Below are 24,152 nucleotides of genomic sequence, written 5' to 3'. Positions count from 1 at the left end.
ACTCAGGGCTGATTTCCTTCAGAATGGAGAGGTTTGATCTTCTTGCAGTCCATGGGACTCTCAAGAGTCTCCTCCAGCACCAGAATTCAAAAGCATCAATTCTTCGGCGATCAGCCTTCTTTATGCTCCAGCTCTCACTTCCGAACATAGCTTTAACTATAGGATTTGAATGGTAATTCCCATCAACTGGGGGGGGGGGTAGCCCCCTCAAGTATTTTAGGGGGGGCGAAAGGACCTCTGCCCCTAGGAGTTGGCTCTTACGCCACACTGGAAGCAAATATTTGGGTTAATTAGCTAAGGATGCTGGGAGCTGTAGCACGTTGGCAGGGGCGAACTACAGTTCCCATGATTTATTGGGGGGGGGGAGCCGTGTGCTCCGAACGGGCGCTGGAGATGGGGTCCTTAAACTAATTCGAGCTGCCTGCCTCTCCCCCCAAAGGGAAAAAAATCCACCTTAAATCCCAACGCGTCCCCGCTTTGTGCCGTCAGGGGGCGCTGCCGCCCCGCTCCGACCTAGCCGATTCTTTTCCCCTCCCAGGTTGCAAATAGCTTCCTGCTGCTGGAAGCGGATCATGGATGTTGCTGTTGCTGCAATTGTTCCACCATGGGTGAGTGCGAGGGATCTCCCTTCCTGTTAGCCTGGGACACGTGGGCGGCGACTAGGAGTGTGGTGGGTCCTCGCCCTAGCTTCGCAGTCCCCTGTGGGGTCCGCTGCGTGGGAGATTCGGATCTCCAGGGGAGGTGGGAGGACGGGAGACCAGCGGGCCCTTCTCCTTTGCCCTTCTTTGGACCTTTGCAGAAATAGATATATATATATATATATCTAGGGGGCACACACACGCTTGCAGATCCTGCCCTTCTTGGAGGGGTGGGTCGCTGCGGGGGGTGGGCTGGCCAAATAGCTGCGCTTTTTTGCAGGATCCCTTCTGAGGTGCTCCAAAAAAAAAAAAAAATCCCTCTGCAAACCTTGGGGCTTCCCTCTCTCTGGAGCGCGCAGGATCGCGCCGTTGCATTAGGCTGGGATGGGAGCAATTCGCGCCGGGGACAATAAAGGATTCCCAGGCTGAGCCGCCTTTGCGGCGTTGCGAAACATGGATCAAGCGCCTGGAGGTGTGAAGGTGAAGCGGATCGCCTTGGGGGCAAAGGAAGAGGGTGGGATCTCCTCGATCTGCGATGGCGCCCTGCGTTTGGGGGCAGGGGAATGCTGCGGAAAGACTTGCGGGTGGAGAGGCCGGTGAGCTTAGGAGGAATGCCTGGGAGGATCGGGGCCAGCAGGGGAACTGAAATAGGGAGGTCGATCTTTTTCCTTGTTTACCATCACCTGGGAGAGGTAATGATCACGCTTTGACACTTGAGCGCTGTAGATCTATATAGATCTATGTGTATACATAGGCATTGCACATCAGTTGTGAGATTGCAATTGGTTTTAAAGTGTTTTTATTTTGTGTTGCTGGGAACTGCCCTCGGACCTTCTGGTGGCTGTTATTTTTAATCATTTTTAATTCATTTATACAATGCCTTTCGCCCCCCCCCCCCAGGACTCGAGGCACCTCACAGAACCACTATGAACAGTGGGAGCGACGGTTAAAAAACAATTAAACCTTGATAGAATTAAAGCTCTATACAAATATATAAAACGTCTTTTGATAATGATGATAAGGAAATTGGGTGTGCTGGCCTGGAATCGCCCCAGCAAATAAATCACAGACGGTGTTCGATTTTTGGTACAGTAAAATAAGGTTTTTTCGTTAATACCTTAAAGACTAAATGATTATATTACGGCAAAACATTTGTGGATCCAAGCCCAATTTCTCAGAGGTAAAAAAGCATGATCTTCAATTTGCAGACAGAGAAAGAGAGAGAAAATTGATGCTGGTTCATTTTCCAGAATCCGCCCGCCCCCCGCAACTAAATCAATTAAGACCTGATTTAGGATGTCTGACTTGCATGTAGTAAATAAAACTTACAAAAAGTTCAATTAAATTAACACCATGTGAATTTTATGTGCTGTGTAAATCTCAGAAGCTTTTCCAGTAGCGAAAAGAATTGGAGCTGAATATTTCAAGTCAACAAAGCCCATTTAAGGATCTTCAAGTGTTATTAGTCAAGCCATTTCAAAGCTTTTACTTGGAAAGTTATTTTTTTTTTAATTGAGATGGGACATATTTTAAGGCGTGGTGTTTGTTGGGGGTGGGGAAGTGACAGTGCTGAAAACGGTTAGCATACTAATTTTAGCATGCCCAAAGAACTCTTGACATAAGCGCATGAGTTTCTTAGGGAAAAGTCACCTAAAAAACCCCACATTAGTGATCAGTTTCATTCTAGGTTTGAATGGCATCCTATTCATTCCAGTCACTCAATTTGTCTCAGTGTGTTTGTTATGCTACAAATTCATTTTCTGAAATGGTGTGTTTCAAAAAGTGTGGGAGCTATCTTTGTTTCCAGCCCCCTGATTTAGGGCTTTAAAAGGAATGACCTTGAATTGCTGCTGTAAGAAAAATAGGAAACTGCCTTACACTGACTCGGACTTGTTGGGTATATCTAGCTCAGTACTGCTTACACGGACTGGCAGCAGCTCTCCGGGACTTCAGGCAGGGTCCTTTCTATACTTGAAGATGCCATTAGAGGTTGCACCTTGAACCTTTTGCATGCATCAGTCAGGGTTTAGGCCCAGTTTTGGCACCGAAACGGCTTGGGTTGCCCTCTTGATGACCTCTGTTGGGGGGGATGTGTCCACCATTAGGTAAAGGTAAAGGGACCCCTGACCATTAGGTCCAGTCGTGGCCGACTCTGGGGTTGCGGCGCTCATCTCATTTTATTGGCTGAGGGAGCCAGCGTACAGCTTCCGGGTCACATGGCCAGCATGGCTAAGCTGCTTCTGGCGAACCAGAGCAGCGCACGGAAACGCCGTTTACCTTCCTGCTAGAATGGTACCTATTTATCTACTTGCACTTTGACGTGCTTTTGAACTGCTAGCTTGGCAGGAGCAGGGACCGAGCAACGGGAGCTCACCCCGTCGCGGGGATTCGAACCGCCAACCTTCTAATCGGCAAGTCCTAGGCTCTGTGGTTTAACCCACAGCGCCACCCGCGTCCCATGTCCCCATTAATTGCCCTCAATTTCTCAGCGGCTTTTGATACCGTCAACCATGCCATTTTTGTCTGAGTTAGGGGTAGGTGGCATCGCTTTGCGGAGGCTCCAGTTCTACTTGCACAGACGTTTCCAAAGGGTGATGCTTAGGGAGGGCTATTCAGCCCCGTGGAGACTTCAGTGTGGAGTTCCTCAGGGTTCAGTTTTATCCCCTATGCCAGAGCGCAGCAAACTTTTTCAGCAGGGGGCCGGTCCACTGTCCCTCAGACCTTGTGGGGGACTGGACTATATTTTGAGGGGGAAAATGAACGAATTCCTATTCCCCCAAAATAACCCAGGGATGCATTTTAAATAAAAGCACACAGTCTACCCATGTAAAAACACCAGGCAGGCCCCACAAATACAGTGGTACCTCTGGTTAAGAACTTAATGCTTTCTGGAGGTCCATTCTTAACCTGAAACTGTTCTTAACCTGAGGTGCTACTTTTGCTAATGGGGCCTCCTGCTGCCACCGCACAATTTCTGTTCTCATCCTGAGGTGAAGTTCTTAACCCAAGGTACTATTTCTGGGTTATCAGAGTCTGTAACCTGAAGCGTCTGTAACCCGAGGTACCACTGTAACCCAGAGATGCATTTTAAATAAAAGGACACATTCTACTCATGTAAAAACACGCTGATTCCTGGACCGCCCACAGGCCGTATTTAGAAGGCGATTGGGCTATGCATGTCCAAAGTCCGTTGTAAAAAAACCCAAAAACCTCAAGAACTTCAACCCCCCAAAAAAGGTCAACAACTTTGGTCGGCCCTCACGGCCCTTCACTTCATCAAATCTGGCCCTCTTTGAAAAAAGTTTGGATACCACTGCAGTATGTTGTTCAACATATGCATGAAACCGCAGAGTGGGGTTATCTGGCGTTTTGGAGTGCCTTGCCAGCAATATGGTGATGACACAGAGAGCTCTACTTTTCCTTTACTCCTGCAGGTAAGGCAGTGGAAGTGCTGGACTGGTGTCTTGCCTTGATAATGGACTGGATGTGAGCCAACAAACTGAAACTCAGTCCAGATAAGATGGAGGCACTGTTAGTGGGTGGTTCCCTAGATTGGATGGCTTTGAGGTTGCCTGCTCTTGATGGGGTTACACCTCCTCTGAAGGAGCAGGTTCATAGCTTGGGGGTGGATCCTTTGCTGCCACTCGAGGCTCAGGTGGTCTCATTGGCCCGGAGTGCCTTCCATCACCTTCGGCTGGTTGCCTAGCTGTAATAATAATAATAATAATAATAATAATAATAATAATAATAATAAATTTATTACAGTGGTGCCCCGCAAGACGAACGCCTCGCAAGACTGAAAACTCGCTAGACGAAAGAGTTTTCCGTTTTGAAGGCGCTTCGCAAAACGAATTTCCTATGGGCTTGCTTCGCAAGATGAAAATGTCTTGCGAGTTCCTGCGGGGGTTTTTTCCTCCCCCCCTTTTTCTAAGCCGCTAAGCCGCTTATCCGCTAAGCCGATAAACCGCTAAAAGCCGCTAATAGCGCTAATCCGCTAAGCCGTCAATGGGCTTGCTTCGCAAGACGAAAAAACCGCTAGACGAAGAGACTCGCGGAACGGATTCTTTTTGTCTTGCGAGGCACCACTGTATTTGTACCCTGCCCATCTGGCTAGGTTTCCCCAGCCACTTTGGGCGGCTTCCACAAAGACCAAAAATTCACTAATATGTCATACATTAAAAACTTCCCTGAACAGGGCTGCCTTAAGATGTCTTCTGAATGTCAGGTAGTTGTTTATCTCTTTGGCATCTGATGGGATGTCACCCACAAGCGGGTGCCACTACCGAGAAGGCCCTCTTCCTGGTTCCCTGTAGCTTTGCTTCTCGCAATGAGGGAACCGCCAGAAGGCCCTCAGTGCTGGACCTCAGCGTCCGGGCAGAACGATGGAGGTGGAGACGCTCCTTCAGGTATACTGGACCGAGGCCGTTTAGGGCTTTCAAGGTCAACACCAACACTTTGAATTGTGCTATGCCCCTATCTGGACAGGGATAGCCTAACTACTGTTGTCTATGCTCTGGTAACCTCTAGGTTAGATTACTGCAATGTATTACACATCTGAAGGTGGTTCGGAAACTTCAGCTGGTGCAAAATTTGGCTGCCAGGTTGCAAGAGAGTTTGAGCATATTACACTGATCCTGGCTCAATTGCACTAGCTTCCAATTAGTTTCTGGGCCCAATTCAAAGTATTGGTTTTGGGCTATAAAGCCTTAAACTGCTCAGGACCTCAAAGACCACCTCTGTCCATATGAACTTATCTGGACCCTGCGAACATCGTCTGAGGCTCTTCTTTGTGTGTCTCTTCCAGAAGACGTCAGGAGGGAGTCAACACAACAGCATGCCTTTTCCACAGTAGTTCCTTGTTTGTGGAATGCCCTCCCCAGGGCACCTTCATTATACACCTTTAGGCGCCAGGCAAAAACATTCCTTTTTAACTAGCTGATTGACGTCCAATGCGCTTTTAAAATGTGTTGTGGGAGGGGGGATTTTTAGGTTTGTTCTTATTTTTATTATGTATTTTTTATATATACTGTAATTTTATTATTATGAACTGCCCCGAGATCTGCAGACGTAGGGGCAGTAGACAAATTTAATAAATAAACAAACAATTCCAAACAGATGCTCTGCTACCCTTCCCGGCATTTCACTCTTTTGGTTTTTAAAATCTGGATTATTATTTTTTAAAAGCTCTTAAAGGTAAAGGGACCCCTGACCATTAGGTCCAGTCGTGGCCGACTCTGGGGTTGCAGCGCTCATCTCGCTTTATTGGCCGAGGGAGCCGGCGTACGGCTTCCGGGTCATGTGGCCAGTATGACTAAGCCGCTTCTAGCAAACCAGAGCAGCACACGGAAACGCCGTTAACCTTCCCGCCGGAGTGGTACCTATTTATCTACTTGCACTTTGATGTACTTTCCAACTGCTAGGTTGGCAGGAGCAGGGACCGAGCAACGGGAGCTCACCCTGTTGCAGGGATTTGAACCGCCAACCTTCTGATCAGCAAGTCCTAGGCTCTGTGGTTTAACCCACAGCACCACCCGCGTCCCTACTTACTCTTACAAAGCTCTTACTATGGTATAATTGTAGTGTTGGAAGGGACCATGAGGGTCATCTAGTCCAACACCCTGCAATGCAGTAATCTACCCAGCATAGGACTCGAACTTCTGACCCTGAGATTAAGAGTCCCATGCTTTACCAACTGAGCTACCCCAGCAGTCAATTAACCCATTTCCTTTTTATTTGTGAGCCCTTTTGAAAACCTTGCTTAGAATCCAGATGTTTTGGACTACATCTCCCATCAGCCCCAGCCAGCCGTGAAGGCTAAGGCAAAGCCTTCTCTAGCTACTTCCTTATAGAGTCCAGATGACTGTGCAAAGAAGCGCCTAGGTTTGCTCAGGCCACGCCTATCCCCGCCTCCAGAAGTCGAGACTATGCTTTCGACAGTCTCCTTCTATCTTAGGCAACACACTCTTGAGCGGTTAAACCACGCCGGTCCTGATAAACCAGTCTCCTTCATCTCTGCTCCTCAGCAGATTCAACAGGATGCCTGTAAGTACAGCTCATTCCTTCCGCAAATGGAACGGAGGAGTCTCAGTGCCTTCTTTGTATTCGCCCTAGACGCTGGGCAAACACACCGCAATGCCGGACTTTCCTACTTTGGGAAAGAAGGAGCGGTACAGGGGCTCTAAGCTGTTCTGAAAGCCGGAGAGGGGAAAGGGATGTCAACACAGCAAAAGGAAAACCTCTGCTCCATCGCTGAAGTTTTAAGGCAGCTTCAGTCCCAGTGCAATTTTTTTATCGTGGGATGGGAGCGTCTTCTCGAACCCCAACCCTCCAGCTTCACCTTGGTTTCGTTTGACAGGAGCCATTCGCCCACTCCTGCGAAGCCCTGGTACGCAGAGTGTCCAAATTTAACCTTCACAGGATCATAGAATTTAAAGAGTTGGAAGGGATTGTATGGCGTTGTCCTGTACGGGGATCGAACCTGCAACCTTGACGTTATCAGCACCGTGCTCTAACCAACTGAGCTCTCCAGGCAGCTATTGGCTTTTAGTTGGCTTTTTCTATTGCTTCTTTCCTTTCTTATATTGCGCCTTACTGGATGATGGTTCCAATGCTGCAGAATGCATGCTGGGTTTTTATGCTTCTGACAATCCCATAAGGTAAGCTAGTGGGAGAGAGAGAGAGACTGGTCCGAGATCACCCCATGAGCTTCATGGCCATTTGAGGATTCAAACTCTGGTCTCCCAGGTCCTAGTCCGACACTGCAACCACTACACCACACTGGCTGTTGGAGCTGGGCAGAGGAATGCCTCTGCTTTATCCCAGGTGTAAGTGGGATTTGGCCTAACTCTGCCCCTCCACAATGATCACCCGCACCCAGTGAAGGTGTCCGTTTTTAGCAGGAAGCACCTAACTCTTTGCTGCTGCTGCATCGCTTTCACCTCATTGCAGGAATTTTAAAACCTGTTGACCTTTTAATCTGGAGGGAGGGCTGTGCGTGAGAAAGCGAGGCCAGGCTAATCCTGTTGAGTAACTTTGCATACAGACGCGCCCTTCCTTTCTTCCTTCCTCGAATAGCAAAATAAACTTGCTTTCTGCACCTCCCAGGAGGATGGGCAGAGCAACGTAGGTGATACTAGCAATTATGGAACCGGCACCCAGACTGTTCACTTCTGTGCTGTGGCAACAGCTGTAGCCAATGCTGACTCATGCTTTGATCCGCTCCAGACCTGTCCTTACATTTCCTGAGGGCTTGATTCTTGTGTGATTTATTCAAGACTTCCTCTTGCATTCTCTCCTCCTGCCCCCACGTCCAGGGCTGACTCCTAAGGATGCCCAGAGCCGCAGTGAAGCTCATAGTCACCGGAGATGACTTTGGCTACTGCCCAAGAAGAAACCAAGGCATCGTGGAGTCTTTTCTCTCCGGCGGCGTGTCCAACGTGTCCCTCCTGGTGAATGGCAGCGCTGCGTCTGATGCAGCACAACTGGCGAGGAGGTGAGAGCTCCCTTGCTTTCTGTCTCTTGCTCTCACGCAGGCGCCTGTTTCACAAAGCCCTGTCACGCATGAAATCGAGCATGACCACTAGCTGGAGCCCATGCTTTGTGCAGAGCAGGTCCTGGGCTCAAATCCTGGCATCCCCAGTTAAAAGGCTTCAGAATGAATGAATGAATGAATCTCTGTTTGCGTCAGCCATCAGCCGTAGCAGTAAAACGGCAATACAATATACAAAGAATAGAAATAAAAAGTCAATTATATAAAATACGTTTTAGGGTTTTGAATCGATAGTCAAGTAGTGGATGTTATTCTGATTGCCCCAGCTAAAAACCTTGCAACCTTTGCTGTCACCTGCTTGTCTTGATCTGCCAAGAGAAAGGACACTGTGGCAGTGGCTGGGCGACCCGGAATGGACAATAAAAGAGGGTGATAACCTCATTCCTCAAGTCATTATAAAGAGTGCAAGCCATCGATTTGGTACTGCCATCTCCCCAGGGACATAAGCGTTTTGTGTGTGGAATCTGTTGGAATCGTCCCTCAAGTACAGCCAAGGGCAATACATTCAATCTTGTGAGAGTAAAAGCGCGTTTATATTTTGGAATTGCTAGATTATGCAGAGAGGGTGCCAGAGAGTCGAAATGGGAAGGTGGAAAATAGTCATACCATGGGCAAAATTTCCTTATTGTGGCCAAGTTGTTCTGACGCTCGATATCATTTAGGCGCTGACAGATTAGACTGTTTACTTTACTAAAACCCAAAGTGAGTAGCGGTTGTGGTAATAAATCACAAGAGTGAAGTTTTTGATAGACGGCTTTAGTCCAGGCGCTCTTGTGACAATCTTGCAGCACTAGGGATATTAGAACGGGGGGATTTGAGTTTAGGCGAAGCCAATAGTTACCATATTTTTTTGCCCTATAGGAGGCACTTTTTCCCCTCCAAAAATGAAGGGAAAATGTGTGTGCATCCTATGGGGCAAATGCAGGCTTTCGCTGAAGCCTGGAGAGCGAGAGGGGTCAGTGCGCACCGACCCCTCTCACTCTCCAGGCTTCAGGAAGCTCTTCGCGCAGCTCTCCCATGGCTAGTGGAGAGCTTGCCTGTACCCAGAAGTTTGGGGCATGCTGAGTTCAGCATGCCCCAAGATTCCGGCTTCGCGCAGCTCTCTGCTAGCTGTGGGAGAGCTGTGCAGTCGCGCAGCTCTCCCACGGCTTGTGGATAGCAGCCTGTTCTGGGGGCTGGGGGTGGGGGAAGCTTGGGCTTCCCCCGCCCCCGCCCCGCACCTTGGGGGGAAATAAATATTTTTTTCTTTATTCCCCCCCCCCACAAAAAAACCTAGGTGCGTCCTATGGGCCGGTGCGTCCTATGGGGCGAAAAATACGGTAATTGTCCTATGCCGGATCCGTAATTCTACCGAGGGAAGATTAGCCTCTAAGGTGCAGTGATGTATTTGGGACACAGGGTGGTACAGAGAAAATTTGCCTTAAGAACTTTGATTGGACAGCTTCCGTAGATCCAAGGCTTCAGAGCTTCGGAGTTCTGCCACGTGAACATGGGAACATGGGAAGCAGCTTTTTAACCACTGAGAAAGAAGCCTTTTCCCCACTTTGTGCTGACTGGTGCCTATCAGAGTGAAAGGAGGAGAGTCAGCCACTGAGAATAGGCTCTCAGGGTCGCTCTGAGGCAAGAAGAGCCCTGAGGAGTTGTTCCGTATGCTCCAAAGCTAAGCGTTTAGGAACACAGAGAACACAAAGGGCTTCCATTTCAAGAGAATGTTGTGCAAGATCTGCTACTTGCAATGGAGCTTCAGGGAAAACACAACTCAAGTCGCCTCAAAAGATGATATTGGAGTAGTCCAAATCAGTTGCTGGTGTATGTGCACAGAAAATAATGGATTTAGAATGCCTAGAATTCTGCTGCCAGCCCGTGCAGACAACACTGAGCTAGATGGATCATTGGTCTGGCTCAGGATAAGGCAGATTCCTATCACTGCCTTGTCACTTATATACACAGTCTGCAGAGAGAGCTTCACGTGCAAGTTTCAAAGGTCTCAGGAGCCTGTTCTGCACAACTAAGTGCAGTGCTTTTAGTTTGGCTACTCCTGATCTATGAAATAACATCCCTTTTGACATATGGCAGGCACTCACAGTCTACACTTTGAAGCTATGTTCTGACATGCTTTTCCAGTTGAATGAATAAGTCTCTGCCATGGGTATCTGCGTGTATGTGTGTGCACGCGCATACACACGTTGGGTTTTTTGTATTGTTTTTAAACTGATTTTTATCTGCTTTTATTGTACATTCCGTCAAGCCTTGCGGGACCTTGCTCTCCCTGGCGACTCATTGACTGAGCTTGTTGAGGGCTGGAATACCCAGCTCCTGGCAGCCATCGATGAGATCGCACCTAAGCGCCCTCTGCGACCCCGCAGAAACCGGGCTCCCTGGTTTACCGAGGAGCTTCGGAAAATGAAGCGGGACCTCAGACGGCTAGAGCGAGTATGGCGGGGTGCCCGTGACGGAGCCTCAAGAACATCTTATAGGGTTTTTATGAAAACCTATGAGATGGCTGTGAAGGCCGCTAAGAAGTCTTACTTCTCGGCCTCCATTGCATCCGCTAGCTCTCGCCCGGCGCAATTATTTAGTATAATTCGGTCTTTAACGTCCCTTGAAGGACAGCCAAATTTAAATAACAATCTGACACACAGCTGTGAGGCATTTGCGAGCTTTTTTGCGGAGAAGGTCCTGTTGCTCCGCCATGACCTCCCTGCCAATTTGGATACAATAAAGGAACTGGAGGCCCCTCGACTGTCCTCGGGTTCAGTATTGGACCATTTTGACCGGATATCTCCAGCCGATGTGGACAGACTCCTCCAAGCTGGAAAGCCCACCACCTGTCCTCTTGACCCGTGCCCGTCATGGCTGATTAGAGCGTGTCCAGACGAGGTGCGGGCCCCCCTGGGGGATATCATCAATTTGTCCCTTGGCACCGGGATATTCCCAGGGGAACTGAAGGAGGCAGTGGTGCGTCCGCTCTTAAAGAAAACATCATTAGATCCCTTAGATCTATCCAATTACCGCCCGGTTTCGAATCTTCCATTCCTGGGTAAGGTGATTGAGAGAGCGGTTGCTGAACAGCTTGGTAGGTTTCTGGATGAAACATCTGCTCTGGATCCATTCCAGTCCGGCTTCCGTGCTGGCCATGGGACCGAGACGGCTCTGGTCGCCCTAACAGATGATCTCCGTAGGCAGCTGGATCGAGGCGGGTCGGGGCTGCTGATTCTTCTAGATCTGTCAGCAGCCTTCGACATGGTCGATCATGAACTCCTGGACCACCGCCTTGCCGACGTGGGGATCCAGGGCACAGTCCTTCAATGGCTGCGCTCGTTTCTCTCTGGTCGGGGACAGAGGGTGGCGCTCGGGGGGGAATTGTCATCGCGCCACTCCTTGGTGTGTGGAGTGCCTCAGGGTGCGATTCTCTCCCCGATGCTTTTTAACATCTTTATGCGCCCCCTCGCCCAGCTTGTCCGGAGTTTTGGGCTGGGTTGCCATCAGTATGCCGATGACACCCAACTCTATCTGTTGATGGATGGCCATCCTGACTCGGCCCCCGATACACTGGCGAGATGTCTGGAAGCTGTGGCTGGATGGTTACGTGGGAGCCGGTTGAAGTTAAATCCTTCGAAGACAGAGGTCCTCTGGCTGGGGCGGGATGATATGGGATTGAGGGGGCAACTCCCATCTCTTGCGGGGGTGCAACTAGTGCCAGCACCGTCCGTTAAGAGTTTGGGTGTAATCTTCGATACCTCCCTCTCTATGGAGGCGCAGATTACAGCTATAACAAAGGCGGCATTTTTTCATCTCCGCCAAGCTAAGCACTTGGCCCCTTATCTCTCTCGCCCTGACCTAGCCACTGTGATCCATGCGACGGTCACCTCCAGACTGGATTATTGTAACTCGCTCTACGTGGGGCTGCCCTTAAGACTGACCCAGAAACTCCAGCGGGTGCAGAATGCCGCGGCGAGACTCCTTATGGGGTCTTCGCTGCGAGATCACATTCAACCGGTACTATACCAGCTGCACTGGCTCCCGGTGGAGTACAGGATCAGGTTTAAGGTGCTGGTTTTAACCTTTAAAGCCCTATATGGCCTAGGACCCTCGTACCTACGGGACCGCCTCTCCTGGTATGCCCCACAGAGAAACCTACGGTCTGCAAATAATAACATCCTCAAGGTCCCAGGCCTCAGAGAGGTTAGGCTGGCCTCAACTAGAGCCAGGGCCTTCTCGGCTGCGGCTCCAATCTGGTGGAACGCTCTGTCACAAGAGACTAGGGCCCTGCGGGACCTGACATCCTTCCGCAGGGCCTGCAAGACAGAGTTGTTCCACCAGGCCTTTGGTCAGGGCGCAGCCTGACTCCCTCCTCTGGCAACCTGCTTAGAATCTTGCTTAATTAGTTGCCATTAATTTGATTTTAATTGATTTTTATAATGTAATATTTTTAGAATGTATGAATATTTGATTGTTTGATTGTTGATTGTTGTTAGCCGCCCTGAGCCTGGCTTCGGCTGGGGAGGGCGGGATATAAATAAAATTTATTATTATTATTATTATTACACTGCCTTGAGAAGCATGTATGCAAGGCCAAAATAATAGTAAGAATAACAAGAGTAAGAATGACAAATACAGTGGTACCTTGGGTTAAGTACTTAATTCGTTCCGGAGGTCCATACTTAACCTGAAACTGTTCTTAACCTGAAGCGCCACTTTAACTAATGGGGCCTCCTGCTACTGCCGCGCCGCCGGAGCACAATTTCTGTTCTCATCCTAAAGCAAAGTTCTTAACCTGAAGCAATATTTCTGGGTTAGCGGAGTCTGTAACCTGAAGCGTATGTAACGTGAGGTACCGCTGTAACAACAGCTAATAAAGCTCTGCTATTTTAGAGCTGGAGATCGTGGCAGGGGAAACCTTGAGTGCCACCCACGGCCTTTTTCGATGCTCTCCTCTTTTCGAAAGCAGCCTGCGGAGCCGACGGCCTTTACCGTGTGCCGACGGCACACTTTTTGTAAATATAGAAAACACCTGGCCCCGTTTCTGATTACAAGCCCTGCTGAGTCTGGCCCACGAGGCCGCGTGACTCCAGTCTGAAACAGCTTCTTCGAATCCAGGTCAGAGCCTTCGGAGTGGCGGCAGCTTTTTTGCACTATCTCAGCCACTCTGAGAGGTTGGTTTTCCTTCCCAGCACGCCGGCCCCCCCCTCTTGGCTTTTCCTACCTTGGGAATCTAATGCAGGGAGCCAGAAAACATATGCAGATCCTGCCTTGAACACTTAATTAGGTTATGCGTGAGTAATTAACAATTCCTGCCAGCACTTACGCATGCGAGGTATCGCACCGTGGATGCGAGCTTAACCTTGTTACGTCGGCACCTGGAGGTCCCATAGCCTCGGTTTAAGAGAGCAGCTCAGATCTGGGTCACACTTTTTTTGCTTACTCCTCTGATAAATATAGTCGTTGAAAGCCAACATCTTAATCCTTTTAACCGTCTCTGCTGACTAAAAGGATTGTCCCTGTGTGGGCGTTTGCTGCTATAAATATTCCTGGGTTATCGGCAACCTACGGAGGGTTTCCTTCATCCCCGGGCCTATTACATAAATTAGAAGCCTGGGCTGGTTTGAAATAAATACTCTGTTGTTTTTTCTCTAAGGGCAAAGCCTCCTCTGATAACCTGCCTTTATCTTGAGCTGTCCTTTAAACCAGGGGAGGCTAAGCGCCCGGTTTGGCCCCTAAGCAGATCCTGCAAAATAAAAAAATGAACTGGACCAGGTGGTTGCCAAGGTCGGGAAACTAACAACAACAACAACAACAACAACAACAACAACAACAATAATAATAATAATAATTTTTACTTATACCCCGCCCTCCCCAGCCAAGGCCCGGCTCAGGGTGGCTAACAAGCAATAATAAAAACAAGCTGAATGAATATAACTTAAAAACAAGATTAAAATACAACATTAAAATATTAAAATGCAGCCTCATCACAGGAGGAGAAAGGAAAAAGAAAGAGGGGGAGGGAATCAAACTGGCTCCAAGCCAAAGGGCAGGTGGAACAACTCTGTCTTACAGGCCCTGCAGAAAGAAATCAGATCCTGCAGGGCCCTGGTCTCATGAGGCAGAGAGTTCCGCCAGTGTTGAAAAGGCCCTGGCTCTGGTTGAGGCTAATCTAACTTCCTTAGGGCCCGGGACCTCTAGGGTGTTGCTATTTATGGACCTTGAGGCTCTCCGTGGGGCATACTGGGAGAGGCAGTCCTGTAGGTACGAGGGTCCTAGGCTGTGAAGGGCTTTTTTTTTTTTTTTGCAGTCTGAGGTCCACATTCTATCCTAGGCAACCTTCCCAGGGCCGGTGCTGGGTGGAGCCAAAGGCAAAAGTAGGTGGAGCAATACCTTTTTACCTTTGTACAGTGGGCTGATTTCTTCACACTCACAGGCCCCTCTTTGTTCTCCATCCAGGCAATTGAGAAAGCACAATTGGAGTCCAAGGGCACATTCTGCACCACAAAGCCTCACGTAATCGAATTTTTGTTGTTGTCCTGCTTTTAATCTCCAACACTACAGGTTTACAGTGGTACCTCGGGTTAAGTACGTAATTCGTTCCGGAGGTCCGTTCTTAACCTGAAACTGTTCTTAACCTGAAGCACCACTTTAGCTAAGGGGGCCTCCTGCTGCCACTGTGCCGCTGGAGCACGATTTCTGTTCTTATCCTGAAGCAAAGTTCTTAACCTGAAGCACTATTTCTGGGTTAGCGGAATCTGTAACCTGAAGCGTATGTAACCTGAAGCGTATGTAACCCGAGGCACCACTGTATAGTTCAAAAGTACACAAACAGTCACAGGTATCAGAGATTTCTCCAGGGTAAACAAGTTCATATCGAAGTGTTTCCTACATCACACCTCTTGTACTAAACAATACCTTCCTGTGAAAATGTTGAGAAGTCTAAAATACCCAAAACACTGGGGTTTTGTTGTTTTTTTGCTGGATCAACCTCAGTTTTAAATGTAGGGAAGCACTGTCTATGGTGTTAAGTGTAGCTCTGAAGAAAACAGGGGTAATTCTTACCCATCTTGCAAGGATGTTTAGGAACTAATGAGCTCTCAAAGACACAACACAGTCTCTCCCTGCAAACCCATCAGTCACAGGAACGTGGTGTGTTAGTGAGAGCTGGAAATTAACTGGCGTTTTGAAATATTATCCTCCCTAGGTATCACATTCCAATAGGGCTCCATGCCAACCTTTCTGAGGGCTCTCCTGTTTGCCCGGCGTTGAAAGCGAAGTCCACGTTGCTCAACGAAGAAGGGTTTTTCCACGGAAAGATGGGGATCCGGAGAGCATTGGCCGATGGTCTCTTGAACATGTCTGAGGTAGGAAAACACGCATACAGGGCTTTGCTTGCTAGCCCTGGTGGTATCGACTGTGGGAGAAACCATGTGGCGCCTATTATTATTATCATTTGAAATAGTTTTTATTCGGTTTTACAAGTATAAAATTATAACAATACCATCATACGTTTCCACATTTGCAGATTCCTCTGAACTTCCCCCCTCCCCTCCATAGGTCCTATTACTGAGTCTTTTCTACTGCATTTTTTCCAATAATCCATATTTTATATCATTCCATTGTCTCCATTGCTGCATTACAAGTGTTACTGTAATCCTGCTAGTGTTTTCATCTGTTTACAGTGGTCTCCAAGATAAATTATATTCCCCCCCCCCCCATTCTTTGTTAAAGTTCTGGTCTTCTTGAGTCCTGAGCTTCCTGGTTAGTTTTGCCATTTCGGCCTAGTCCAACAATTTGATTTGCCATTCTTCTCTGGTAGGGACTTTATCTTCTTTCCATCTTTGAGCTAATAACATCCGGACGGCTGTCATGGCATACATAAAAAGTATTTTCTGCTCCCTTCGAATATCTGCACCTATAATTCCTGATAAAAAAGCCTCTGTTGGGGTTTTTATGTTGCAAAAGTTATATCATTTCCCAGAATGCTTTTATTACCTTACAAGACCACCATTAAACTTAGGCAGAAAGTTAATAACTAAAGCCCACTTTAAGCTTTCTTTGACCTTACCTGACCACACCTGACATTATGTCTGACGTCAGGTGTAGGGGCAGGCAGGCAAGGCTAACCCCAAAACACCTTCACAGGCTAGTGGGGAGGTCTGTTGGGCCAGGTTTGGGAGATCCTTGGTGTCGAAACATGGTGAGATAGGTGGACCATGCGCATGCATGCACATTTCAGCGTGCATGGAAGTTTTGTGTCATCTCAAAGAAATAAGATTTTATTTTGTATTGTTCTTATTTTGAATTACTTGCAGGGGTGGGGGCCCTCTATACCTGAAGTAGCGTCTCCACCCCCATCGTTCAGCCCAGACCCTCAGGTCCACCAGTGAGGGCCTTCTGGTGGTTCTCTCACTGTGAAAAGTGAAATCACAGGGAACCAGGCAGAGGGCCTTCTTGGTAGTGGCACCCTTTCTGTGGAACGCCTTCCTGGCAGATCTGAAAGAGTTAAGTAATTATGTAGTATTTCGTAGGCAGTTCCCTCACTGCGAGAAGTGAAGTTATAGGGAACCAGGCAGAGGGCCTTCTTGGTAGTGGCACCCTACCTGTGGAATGCCTTCCTGGCAAATCTGAAAGAATAGTTATATAATTTTTCTGTAGGTGTTTTTCTGTTTGGTGAAAGTTTTAACGTTTGATGTTATTGTTCCTGTACTTTTGCTGGAAGTTGCCCCGAGTGGCTGCGGCGACCCAGTCAGATAGCTGGTGTATAAGAAAAATAAGTTATTAATTTATGTAAATTTCCAGTGCTTAGAGCCTCTGAACATCTCCATCTGGCCCTGCTTCCTCACTTGTTTTTTTGTTTTTGTTTTCTAAATGAAGGGCATCTTCTTCATATACACGGCAACTCTCCTCACCTGCCCTCCTTTCCTTTTACATTCCTAGGTGAAACACGAACTAACTGCGCAGGTTGACTTATTCCGTGAGCTCACAGGTCACCTGCCTCAACACATGGACGGACACCAGCATGTTCACGTCCTCCCAGGTAAGGCAAATCCACACCTTAGGCAAGGATGAGACACCTTTTCCACCCTGTGGGGCCACACATCCGGATTTTAATCTTTCCGCACGCACCCTCTCCCCTCCATTAGGGGAGCGAGAGGCCTGGTCCGAGTTCCAGGACACATTCCAGTCAGGCAGAGGTAAAAAAAAGGCCAAAGATTCCTGGACAGTTAAGTGCAATCCATAGCTGTCAACTTTTCCCTTTTCTTGTGAGGAATCCTATTCGGAATAAGGGAATTTCCCTTAAAAAAGGGAAACGTTGACAGCTATGGTGGAGTCAAAGGTGACTACATTGGTACCTCGGCTTACAGACACTTCAGGTTACAGATGCTTTAGGTTACAGACTCTGCTAACCCAGAAATAATACCTCGGGTTAAGAACTTTGCTTCAGGATGAGAACAGAAATTGTGCGGTGGCAGCGGAAGGCCCCATTAGCTAAAGTGGTACCTCAGGTTAAGAACAGTTTCAGGTTAAGAACGGACCTCCAGAATGAATTAAGTTCTTAACCCAAGGTACCACTGTATGGGGTTGTGGCACTCATCTCGCTTTCAGGCTGAGGGAGCCGGCGTTTGTCCGCGGACAGCTTTCTGGGTCACGTGGCCAGCAGGACTAAACCACTTGTGGCGCAATAGAGCACCGTGACAGAAGCCAGAGCACATGGAAATGCCGTTTACCTTCCCGCCGCAGCGGTACCTATTTATCTACTTGCACTGGCGTGCTTTCGAACTGCCAGGTTGTCAGGAGCTGGGACAGAGAAACGGGAGCTCACTCCATCGCAGGGATTCGAACCGCCGACCTTCCGATTGGCAAGCCCAACAGGCTCCGTGGTTTAGACCACAGCGCCGCCTGCATCCCTAGTCAGGCAGAAACAGGGAAGAAAGGCTGTGGTCTGGGGAGAGGGTTCTTGGGCTTGGAAAGGAGGCAAGCCCTGGGAAGAGAGTGCCAAGGACCACACAGACAGGCTTCTGGACTCAAGGCCGGTTCCCTCTCTAGCTCTAATGCCTTAGATGATGGGGGCTCTCTGACACTGAAGGAATGAAGCCCCCCCCCGCCTCCTGCACCTCTCCGGGGCTTGAGCTCACAGTTTGCAGGCAGCTGCCTCGGGTCAGGTTACCTGTCCTGCTAAGGTTGCCTTAAGCCTGGCAGGAGTCTATTCCCCCCCCCCCTTTTAATATGTCTTTATTAAATTTTATTGAATATTACAAGAAAAGAAAAGAAAAAAAGAAATAGAAACAATACTGAACAATACATAAAAACATTTATCTATGCATTTTTCAAAATGTAGATTAGAAAAGGGATGAAAGATAGATGAAAGGAAGCAAGAAGAAGAAAGAAGAGAAAAAATACTTTCCATAACCAAAATACCAAATTCATATTTCAAACGTTTTCAGTATATAAATCCTAGTTAAAATATTATAACAGACTTCCACCGCATTCACAACATGTCTCTTGGTTATCTAGTTCATTTTAACATCTGTTCTTCAGTCACTTCCTTTCTTTAAGTTCATTCGTAATCCATCAATTCTTTGTATTCTCTATATTCTTCACAAGGTTAGTCTAAGCACAACCAAACTTTCGTATTTGAGCCCTGTTTCTGTAAATATTCATTTAAGCATTCCCATTGTTTCTGTACCATAGTTTTAGATTTATGCCTTATTACGTCCGTCAATTTGGCTAATTGCAGATACTCGCATAATTTACTTAACCATTCCCTTTTGGTTGGGATATTATTTCCTTTCCAGTAACTGGCCACCAACATTCTCGCTGCTGTTGCGAGAATCTATTGGGAGTCTATTTCGTTGCTTCGCCAGCTCAAAGAACAGGTGCTCCAGTCACAATTGGAGAGCAGGGAGGTCCCAGCCTTGTCTCTCGTAGTACCCGGCAGTGCCGCAGTCTCGGCGCTTGGGAAGCTGGTTTAAGAATGGATCTGGTTCCAGTTTCATGTCACTCACACCCATCCCAAGAGGAGCTCTTTCTGTTCCCATTCAGTCCGCAGTTTACCCGCAGTGGTTCCCTGTATTCCTGCCTTATCCACCCCCACACCCAAGCTGTTCTGCCATGGTACAAAATGATATAGAATAAGAGTACAGTGGTGCCCCACAAGACAAACGCCTCACAAGACGGAAAACCCGCTAGACGAAAGGGTTTTCCGTTTTGGAGGCACTTCGCAAAATGAATTTCCCTATGGGCTTGCTTCGCAAGACGAAATGTCTTGCGAGTTCCTGCGGGTTTTTCTCCCCTTTCCCCCCCCCCTTTTCCTAAGCCGCTAAGCCGCTTATCAGCTGATCCATTGATAAGCTACTTATCAGCTGATCCGCTAAAAGCCACTAAACCGCTAATAGCGCTAATTCGCTAAGCTGTCAGTGGGCTTGCTTCGCAAGACGAAAAAAACGCTATACAAAGAGCCTCACGGAACGGATTAATTTCGTCTTGCGAGGCACCACTGTACAAGAAGACCATAACATTGAAGACCGGGAAACATTGGATATATGGGAAATCATTGCGCACAGCTGAAAGCGCTGGCAGCATTAAGATGAATTCAGCAGCGTAAATAAGTTCTGATGGATGCAATAATGGAAGCTTGCTGATCAGAAGGTTGGCAGTTCGAATCCCCGCGACGGGGTGAGCTCCCGTTGCTCGGTCCCTGCTCCTGCCAACCTAGCAGTTTGAAAGCACGTCAAAGTGCAAGTAGATAAATAGGTACCACTCTGGTGAGAAGGTAAACGGTGCTTCCATGGACTGCTCTGGTTCACCAGAAGCGGCTTAGTCATGCTGGCCACATGACCTGGAAGCTGTACGCCGGCTCCCTCGGCCAATAAAGCGAGATGAGCGCCGCAACCCTAGAGTCAGTCACGACTGGACCTAATGGTCAGGGGTCCCTTTACTTCCTTGGAGAGGGACTTCCTAGTAACCTTTTCTCTTCCAGAGATCAGAAACGTATTTGCACAGGTGCTGGAGGATTATGGGATCACCTATACTCGAGTCCCCATCGAGCCAGACCTTCCCCGCTGCGATTGGATAGACCCGCGCTTAATGGCCTTTTACCTGGGCGTGGAGAAGGACTCCCTAAACACGGTGGATGTGTTTAGGAAACACAAAATAAGGTGAGCAACCTGCAACTCTGGTTTTTGCCAGTGCTTGGCTTTCTTCTCGGTTCCCGTAGTTTCCAGCTCACCGAGCGCCTTAAAGAGAGTTTCCGTTTATTATGGCCATAGGCCAGGATTTTTTAAAAATGGCTAAAATACGATTATTATAAAAGCAAGATACAATCTTTTTTTTTTTAAAAAAAAAAAGCCAGAATAAGAGCAGGGAGACGAGAGAGTCACTGGCCAGCAAGTTAAAACAACTCGAATGATAACTATTACTAAAGCGATCCAGTGGAAGACTGGGGAAGAAGAGTCATGTGTCCAAAACGCAAGATTTCATAAGCAGAATAGTCCTAGTGCCTCTAGAAGGCTTGGTGTGTCGTATAGAGAGAGCCTTCTGTTTGGGTGAAAGGGTTCAGAGACTAATTACACAACAGATTTTCCCCCACCCCACTCCAAAAAATATAAATTCTTGCAAATATTGCAAATGGCAAACATCATCCCCAAATAGGTATTCCCTTTCCCATTCTCTAAGATTCTGCAACAACAAAAGCGTTCTTCCTCTAAAACATTGGGCAGTACCACCCCACTTGAGGTGGGTGAGATTACCTAGGGTGGTTCTAAGAGGCAAGGAGGCAGCGGGGGGGGGGCACTGGAGGTGTAAAAAAGAAAAGAAAAAAAGCTGGTATCACTAGATAATGTCTATCTGTTTTGTTGAATTAATTAAATGAAATTGTTTTAATTGGATTCTGAATAAATGTACAATTAATTGTATAATAGGAGGGATGCGGGTGCCGCTGTGGGTTAAACCACAGAGCCTAGGGCTTGCCGATCAGAAGGTCGGCGGTTCGAATCCCTGCGATGGGGTGAGCTCCCGTTGCTCGGTCCCTGCTCCTGCCCACCTATAAGTTTGAAAGCGTGTAAAAGTGCAAGTAGATAAATAGGTATCGCTCCGGCGGGAAGGTAAACGGCGTTTCCGTGCGCTGCTCTGGTTCGCCAGAAGCGGTTTAGTCATGCTGGCCACATGACCTGGAAGCTGTACGCCGGCTCCCTCGGCCAATAAAGCGAGATGAGCGCCGCAACCCCAGAGTCGGCCACAACTGGACCTAATGGTCAGGGGTCCCTTTACCTTTAATTGTATAATAATAATAATGATGATGTATGTAGTATGGGAATTGTAGGCCAGAACATCTGGAAGGCACAGGGTTCTCCACCTTTCCCTCTCCCCAGCATCGTGAGAAAGCACTTCCATGTTTATTGCAGCCTCAGCAATGCCATCCCAGGAGACTGGAGCCTGCCAGCCATGATCAGTGAACTACTAATCAGCCAAGTAAAACTGATGTGATTAATTAACCAAGATTCCATTAATCAACTGACAGCTCGAAGATGAATCCCCCTTCCCCCCTCCTACCGATTGTGATCTTTATGCCTCACAGCACGTTACAGAGCAGGAAGGGTCTGGCACCACGGCAATCTCAAAATTACAATATTTTGCTCCAAATAGATTGCATTTCATGATTGGGCAAAAAAAAAACACAACAGGAGGTGGAAAATGCTTGCTCCTTCAGCACTGCTTGTGCGATTAAACGCTCATCTTCCTCCTTTCACAGGTGGCCGGATATATATATAGGCCTCAGCACCATGGGCAAAAACATGTCCATTGCCAACATCCTGGGGGCCATTGATAACGCTACAGCAGCTTACCTGCCGGAAGAAGATTCCTCCATTCCTCCTGGCTCGCCATCACGCTCAGATCAAGAAACCAGAACCGTAACCATTGAGCTGATGACGCATCCAGGATACCCCAGCGTCCCGCCAGTTGGGGGCTGCGGCGAGGGACCCGACGATTTCTCGCAGTCCTGGGAACGCTTGCACGAACTTGAGACGCTCAAGAAAGCAGAGTTGCAGAGCCACTACAGGACAAGGAAGATCCAGCTCTGTGCATTTAAAGACCTTGGGATGTGACGCTGCAGTTGTTGCTGGCTGGGCCAGGCCAGGCTAAGCGTGATGCTGAGTGAGGTGCAGAGTTAAGAACCATTACCCCCCCAAAAAGAAAATAGACCGCATGGTGTGGCATAGAGGCTCTATGCAGGACAGCTCAGGACAGAGGTGGTGCCCCATTTTCACAGCACTGGGGAGCAGAAGTTGTATCCCTAGGAAGGGAAAGCTTGGACAGTAACGGGACCAGCGGGGTAGGATCTGTAGAGCAGATGGTTCTAGGAGCAGGAACGATTGCATAGGAAACTATATGGGTCTGTCATTGTGGGCTGGGCCTCTGGTTTGAACTCTGGTATAGAAAAATACACATTTGGATCTGCCAATTCAACATACTATTAGTCTACAGCAGGCATGTCCAATCGCAGGGTGTCCCTGGTTGATCACGGTATCCTGATCGATGGCCCCCCTCCCCCCAAAAAGCTCAACAACTGTGGTCAATTCAATGAGTAGATTACTGCCAGTTTTTTTATAGTGGGAGTAGATCACAGTCTTCTGGAAGTTGGACGTGCCTGGTCTAAAGATATTGGTCCATTATCCAGGGGATTCAAAGCAGCGAGCATTTGAACTCAGCACAAAGCGTAAATAAACACTCTTCACTAAGGTCAGCCACCTGCCTCGCCAATAAAAGCTGAACTGGACCACGTACATAAATTGTGGGGAATTGGCATCTGTGTCCTTAGTTCAGACAATTTATTTCACTTTTTCTGGAGAGGCAAGGAGACACACGAGAGTCCTGATGTTAAATGCTAGCTTCACTGTCACAAGTTTGGAAATTTGGCTGTTGAACAAATTTGCAGGCTGCTGAATGTTGTGGGCAGTTGGGTTGGCGTAGAATGCTGTCAGCCGGTGTGCATGAAAAACACCGCTTGCACCATGAGGATAGCGGACAGAATGTGAAATGTACAAATCAATTTATTGGCACAATGGCAGAAATATTCCTGAAGGATTACATCTTGGGGAACGGTGGGGTCCCCGAATTTAGTGCTTTGTGTGTTAGGAGCTGACATACACAGACAAGTCATTCTTTGCAGAGACCTAGACCATAGGGGTTCAATGTTGCATGATTCTAACAAGTGGCCCTGTGCCAATCATTTTGGAGGCAAACTGGGTTTACCCACAAATTAAACGAAGGTTTCAGCACATGCAGGTGATGTGGAAACAAAATATTAACTGCCTCTGCCCCAATTTCTTTTTAAAGAGCACTGTGCATGCTATAGTCACTGAACATCTGCATCCAGTCTATTCTGGCTTTGAGATGGCCATCAGATCAACCCTTGGCTTAATATGGTTCTGTTCCTTGGAGTTATCATTGGGACCAGACAGAACCAAAAGGCTGCCTTGGGTATGCAGATGAGTGGGATCCCCTAGTGTCAGCTGACAACCAGCCATACAGGGAGTGGGAGAAAGGGTGCGGTCAGTCATGTCTGGCTCCCAGTGAAATACCCCTGATCTGTCTCACTTCCCACTTATGTATCCCAATAGCCACCTCTTAAGCACAATCATGGGGTTTATGGTGTGCCAGGGGAAGGATAGTGCCTCTGGTGGGGGACACGTCATGGTTTGTCCACCTTTGGGCCCCACCCTACACCTAGCTCTCACCTGCGGCTCCTGGAAGCTGTCAGCACGTGGCAGCAGCCACACACCAGGAACAGCTTTGACTGGCCGCTAAACCAGGTGACTTCCCCCTGCACGCGAAGACAGGCTCTGGTGGACCAAATGGATGAAACCAGTAATGGGTCAAGAAAGTTGTTTCTGCACATGTTGTAGAGGGAACTGAGGGCCAGATGGGAAGGTAGCCCATCTAGGAAGAAAAGGCTACAGAGTAAACCCTACACAAAT

General features: G+C 48.1%; 1 protein-coding gene and 1 long non-coding RNA gene across 5 annotated transcripts in view; one reads left to right on the top strand and one right to left on the bottom strand.

The window, feature by feature from the left end:
• LOC309330943 overlaps positions 1-24,152 on the bottom strand; it is a 316,600-nt gene that overhangs the window by 258,555 nt on the left and 33,893 nt on the right. The window lies entirely within an intron of this gene.
• On the top strand, positions 491-22,394 carry YDJC (YdjC chitooligosaccharide deacetylase homolog). 4 transcript variants are annotated; one of them, XM_081842845.1, is made up of 6 exons: positions 491-608; positions 7,952-8,130; positions 15,377-15,536; positions 17,113-17,212; positions 20,156-20,333; positions 21,926-22,394. In XM_081842845.1, exons 2-6 carry the CDS (start codon positions 7,967-7,969, stop codon positions 22,278-22,280), a joined length of 957 nt encoding a protein of 318 aa, XP_081698971.1. In that variant the 5' UTR covers positions 491-608; positions 7,952-7,966; the 3' UTR covers positions 22,281-22,394. The 4 variants fall into 4 exon arrangements, with proteins under 4 accessions (XP_081698971.1, XP_081698973.1, XP_081698974.1 ...); XM_081842847.1 differs by lacking the exon at positions 491-608 and adding an exon at positions 927-1,234; XM_081842848.1 differs by lacking the exon at positions 491-608 and adding an exon at positions 1,267-1,330.

The sequence above is a fragment of the Podarcis erhardii genome, assembly GCF_964252035.2.
Source record: "Podarcis erhardii genome assembly, chromosome: 15".
Taxonomy (NCBI): Eukaryota; Metazoa; Chordata; class Lepidosauria; order Squamata; family Lacertidae; genus Podarcis; species Podarcis erhardii.
This window is presented reverse-complemented; position numbering and strand designations above follow the sequence as displayed.

What these genes read in the sequence shown, in the direction of transcription:
- YDJC (XM_081842845.1), top strand. Translation starts at nt 7,967, where the DNA reads ATGCCCAGAGCCGCAGTGAAGCTCATAGTCACCGGAGATGACTTTGGC. An exon ending in GCAGCACAACTGGCGAGGAG is followed by an intron (nt 8,131 to 15,376) that starts GTGAGAGCTCCC and finishes TATCCTCCCTAG; the next exon opens with GTATCACATTCCAATAGGGC. An exon ending in GTCTCTTGAACATGTCTGAG is followed by an intron (nt 15,537 to 17,112) that starts GTAGGAAAACAC and finishes TTACATTCCTAG; the next exon opens with GTGAAACACGAACTAACTGC.